The following is a 5,264-nucleotide window of genomic DNA, read 5'->3' as shown; positions in this document are numbered from 1 at the left end:
GGAAAAGCCAGTTGGGTGTTTCTGTCTCAACGGTAACTGGGGAGTCACTGCACAGCGCAGCTTCAGGGAAGGAGCCACGGCCTCGGGACGACGGGCCAGGCCCAGCTGGAACCCGAGGCCGAGGGAGCCCCTGCCCAGGCAGCCTCCGGGCAGCTCCAGGCACACACACCCCCTCCCGCTGCCCAGCTCTGTTGTGATCCCTCCCCGGGCACAGCTACTCTCGGAAGTAACAGAGCCAGAGCTGAGGTGCGGCCAACACCCTCCACGGCTGGCCCGCCTGTTGACCCACCTGACCTCCGGCCGGCTTAGCCGGTGACACGTGCTGGGATGGGAACAATGGGCCACTCCTGCCCACCAGGCGACGCCACCTGCCGAGCAGGCCCGTGGGGCTCCACGTGGGAAGCGGAACCACCCCGGAGGCAGCAGGTGTCCCCAGAGGGCGGGGCGGGGCCGGGCCGGCGGCCTGGCTCCCCGCAGTGCAGCCCAGTGCAACCCCAGGCGCCCAGAGGACCTCCCGCTTCAGACAAGCAGACGAGGACCCACCCGAGAGGAGGCCGAGGCTTTTCCGAAGCCTCCAGAACAGCCCAGAAGCAAGACAGGCCTCTGAGCACCGAGGAGGGAGGGAGCACCACCTCCCGGCGCCCCACCCCCTCCCTCTGGAGGCAGGACTACCCACTGGGTGGTCGGTTTCCCCCAAGGATGGATGACCCGCTGCTCAGCACAGCTCCATCTGCCCACACGTCTGGTCTCAGGTCACGCCCCAAAACTGTGCACACGGCCGCTCCAGGGAGGCGAGGGCTGCCCCAGGGTCCTGACTCAGACAACGCAGGCTGGGACCCACTGTCACGCAGCGCCGTCCATGTGGGCGCCATGAGGGCATGGCCTCAATTTCCCCAAAGTGCAACGGTGAGGGGAAGACTAAGAACGGGCTGCTGAGGACCAAATACATGACCCCTGCCACCCTGAGCTCCGAGGGGGACGCACCGCTGCGGGAATGCCGGGATCGGGGGGCTCTCCCGCCCTGCCACTGCCCGGGGAGGCCTCACGACACCCATGATGACTGGCGCACAGGAGAAGCTGCGTGAGCGCCATGCAGGCAAAGGGCAGCAAGGCTGCGGGCTGGCCTGTACCTTTGGCGTGGAAGGTCCAGTCCCGCCGCCAGTACTCCTGCAGCTGCACCCGCTCCTGCTGCCCCAGGCTGCACACCTCCTGGTAGAACTGCCGCTCGATGTGCACGTAGGCGGCCGGGATGGCGCCCGCCACCCCCTTGGCCCCGAAGAAGCCGTTCACCTCCGGGGAGGCCAGCAGGATCTGGTACTCGGCCCGCGTGCCCAGGACCAGGTCCATGTAGGCCTGGGTCAGGTTGAAGTAGCCAGTGGTGAGGTAGACCCGGGCCCCGCACTCGGCCTCGGTCAGCAGGGCCGCGGTGACCGCCTCGTCGATCCGGATCTCGAAGGGCTTCATCTGGACCAGCGGGTAGATCCACGTGTCTGGCGCGGGCCTGCGGTCACCAGCGGCCGCAGCGTCCTCCCGGGGCCCGAGGCAGTCGCTGTGGAAGGTCTGCGCGTGCAGCATCTGCTGGCGGGGCCGGGCCGCGTTGATGACGCCCATGACCCGTGCGTGGGCGGCCTCGCAGTACGCAGCCCGGTCACCTGAGGGACACGGGGAAGGGGGTTAAAGGGCGGCTCTCGCCGGGCCAGCCCTCCCCCGGCATCTCATTCTCACCCTCCCTGCCTGTTCTCCGCAAGCTCGTGCCGGCCTGTTCGGTTAGACCAGGGTCGGCCATGTTTTCCGTGGGGCCAGAGAGTGAACAGTTTAGGTTGTGGGAGCCAAAGGCACAACAGGCAAACATGCAGGTACTAACTTCCATCACGAGGGAAGAGGATTCCCATGCGTTTTGTATGGACAAGATGAAAAGCTAACGGTCACAATGGAGCGTCCCGGCTGGTGGCAGGCAGGGCGACACAGAGCCCACCCCGGGGACGGACAGGCCTCCACTGGGCACCTGCTCAGACAGTTCCATCGGGGGGACCCAAGGAGCACCCCGCCAGGTCTGGCGGGTCTGGGTTTAACCCCTGCCCTGCGCACTGACACCCGTAAACTCAGCAGCAGACCTTAGAGGCCCCCAGGAAGGCAGGGCCACGGAACCACAGGAACGCAGAGGCCCCGAGAGAGAGCCAGCTGCCAGGCCGGCGGCACAGACCACAGTGGGCCAAGTGCAGAGCCTCTGGCGAGGGAGGGAGGGAGCGGCCGAGGAGGGTGAGCTCCAGCACCTGCCCTCCTGGCAGCACAGGGCAGGCTCTGGCTCGCTGGCCAGGCCAGGCCCGAGCTCCCGTCCCCACGCCCCCGTCCCAGCCGCTCCCTCGCCCACAGGGCATGGCTGATGGCCAGTGGGTCTCTCTGTCTGGCTCCAGTGACAAAAGCAGATCCAGGCCCTGCCACCCGGGGTCCCAGGCCCTAGGCAAGGCCACAGAAGCTGCTCTCCTCGGCCCTCACGTCCCCGGCTCAGGGGGGCAGCATGGCCGCGCCCACCTTTGTAAGGATGCACCATGCCCTCCACCACCTGCACGGTGTCGTCGCCCTGCAGCTGCAGGGACACATCGCCCACGGCGTCCACCAGCTCCGTGAAGAAGTCCGCGATGTCGGGACAGTCCTGCAAGAACACGTAGCGGTCCTGGCGGTTGGTGAAGTAGGAGTCACTCAGGTTGGCGCTGCGGGAGGAAAAGCAGGTGAGGACCAGGCCCAATGCGCGGCAGCGGGTCCAGTGACAGGCCTGGGGACACCCAGCAGGAGCAGGGTGACAATCAGATCAGGGCCCAGCAGCGGCAGCAGCCAGTGAGCAGTTGGCTCCTGAGCGTGACCACGCCCAAGAGAGAGGCCAGAGTGGCCGGCACAGCCCTCCTCAGAGCTACGTCACCTGGGAGAGCAAATGCCCACGCCAGGCGGGTTTCCAGTGCAGTGACGGTGCCCCTGCTTTAGACTCAGGTCCTGGGTCCCCTCCCGGCTCTGCCCGTCCTCTCTGATCTCTGGTTTCTCGTGTGTAAAGTGAGGAACCCACGGCCCAGGTCCTTGTGAGAATTTAAAGGAGAGACACACAGGGCCTCGCGTAGTGGCTGACACACAGTAGGTGCTCAATAAACAGGGCCTGCCTTGTATTTTTAGAATGAAGAGAGTTTGATAGACTCTCATTTACTGACTCATTTTTCTTTTGTGCCCAGCCTTCCACGCCCTCGCCTTTGGCAACCATCCGCTTGTTCTGTGTCCGTGGGTCGTTGTTTTGTTTTCAGTGACTTTGCTGTTCTTTAGATTCCACATATGAGGGCATGTCTTTCTCTGTCTGACTTGCTTCACCTCGCAGAATACCCTATGGGCCCACCCACGTGCTCACGAACGGCAAGGCTGCGTCCTTTTCTTGCTGAACAACATCCCACTGTGCGGATACACCACCTCTCCATCCACTCAGCTGCCAGTGGGCGCCTAGCTGCTTCCCTATCCTGGCAACCCGGCTACCGGGTAACCTGTGGGCGTCCAGCTTCCAGGGCGGACGCGGTGCCGAGGCAGACGGGAGAGAGGCGAGTGGACTGCACGTGCCAGCGGGCCCGGGAGGGGAGACTTGCTGGGAGACGGGGCGGAGGGAGCCACGCACCCACTCAGGATGACGTTGTCGTCAAAGAGGTACACCTTGATGTGCTGCAGGCCGATGGTCTCGTTGAAGCGCTCGGGCATCAGGAGGCGGAGCAGCCCGCGGAGGTTCGGGGTGTGGAAGAGGGAGACGCGGACCTGCCCCGGAAACCGCTGCAGGAGCGGGAGCAGCATCGTGCGGGAGTTCTTCCTGCCTGAGCACAGGGCGAGCGGGGAGGGAGGACAGGGTTCACCCCGGGAAAGGCAGCCGGCCCAGCAGCGCCTGCCGCCGGCCACGTGCCTGTGCTGCCCGCTCAGCTGGTGCTGTTTCTGGGCAGAGGAGCTCAGGGCACCTCTGTTCTGGTCGCCCGCTGCTCAGGGCGGGGCTGCTGTGGTCGGTGAGACCTTCTGTCTCCCCCACCAGCACCCACTGGCCTCCTCCTGGTCACCCACCTCAGCTTTCCTGGGGGTGCCACCACCCTCCCTCTTGGCGTTTCTGCTCTGCGTGATGACCGTGCCCACCCGAGCCCGCACCCCAGACCCCCAGCGGAGGGCCCAGGCCTGGGCGAGGCAGGGCCGCACACTCTGAGCCCTAGGGCAGCCACTGGGAGCTCTGGTCTGCCACCAGGGCGCCGACTCTTCCAACGGACAAGATGCCATGGCGAGAAGGGCCTGGCCATCAGAGGCCACCACAGGGAGAAGGAAGCCACAGGACACGGGCCAGCAGGTGGGTGCTGGCGACACACCCGAACCCCGATGCAGCCTGCCCGAAGCAGTGGGCCCGGGGTCACACAACTCTTTCTGCCTCAGTTGTTTTTCTGGGGCTGCAGTCCCAGCCACAGAAGGAGGGAAGGCGCACCCACCTCTGGAACCCCGCATGAAGTCCAGGAGAATGGACACCTTGAGGTCGGAAGGACACTTCGCTTGGAGTGACTTTTCCAGCGTGCTCTCCAGACAGTCCACCTACCAAGCAGAGGGCAGACCCGGGGGAGACTGTGTGTTAGGAATGACCCACGTGCCAGCCATGCCCCCGTCCTGGGCACACCCGTCTGCGCTCAGAGCTGGCACCACGGACTCCTCCTCAAGAGGCCGCCTCGGGAGCAGCCTGGCACACAGAGCAGCGGGGACCCTGTGCAGGGTGAGGGGGACACTGACCAGCCAGGTCAGAGGCCAGGACCAGGCCTCCTCCGCCCTCCCCCATCCTCCCTCATGCCCAGTATCTGTGGCCACGAGAGCGAGAGCTGGCAGCGTGAGGTCTGGAGGCCACGCCCTGCTCCCACCTGACTGCTCCCCCTAAACCTACCAGTTCCTGTTCCAAAGGACCTGTCCCCAGGTAGAGAGACGCCATCACGACCCGCCTCTTGGCTGCTTGGATCTGCCCCTGAAAGCAAAGGACGTCTCAGCGCACAACCATCATTTCCATGTCGCTAAGAAAATACAGTCCCCGACCGTGGAGGCAAACACCACCCACACTGAACTATCCTGACCCCAACGCAGACGGACCCACAATCCGCCCTAGAAATAGTCCGCGTGAGTCCACGTGAAGTTAACGCGTGATGCACCTGCACTAGACATGGGAGGGCGTGCACACGCCTGCGGCGGCCTCACGCACGGCTGAGACGCCCATCACTGAGCACAGCGCA

General features: G+C 65.1%; 1 protein-coding gene across 1 annotated transcript in view; it reads right to left on the bottom strand.

Annotated features, from left to right (window-relative positions):
- Nucleotides 1-5,264, bottom strand: part of PGS1 (phosphatidylglycerophosphate synthase 1) — a 19,763-nt gene that overhangs the window by 12,709 nt on the left and 1,790 nt on the right. Inside the window, exons 3-7 of the mRNA XM_015562669.1 lie at nt 4,925-5,002; nt 4,485-4,584; nt 3,647-3,836; nt 2,533-2,711; nt 1,131-1,652 (exon numbers count right to left, since the gene is read on the bottom strand). Coding sequence (XP_015418155.1) covers nt 1,131-1,652; nt 2,533-2,711; nt 3,647-3,836; nt 4,485-4,584; nt 4,925-5,002 — 1,069 coding nt within the window. The remainder of the gene's footprint in view (nt 1-1,130; nt 1,653-2,532; nt 2,712-3,646; nt 3,837-4,484; nt 4,585-4,924; nt 5,003-5,264) is intronic.

The sequence above is a fragment of the Myotis davidii genome, unplaced genomic scaffold (assembly GCF_000327345.1).
Source record: "Myotis davidii unplaced genomic scaffold, ASM32734v1 scaffold991, whole genome shotgun sequence".
NCBI lineage: Eukaryota > Metazoa > Chordata > Mammalia > Chiroptera > Vespertilionidae > Myotis > Myotis davidii.
This window is presented reverse-complemented; position numbering and strand designations above follow the sequence as displayed.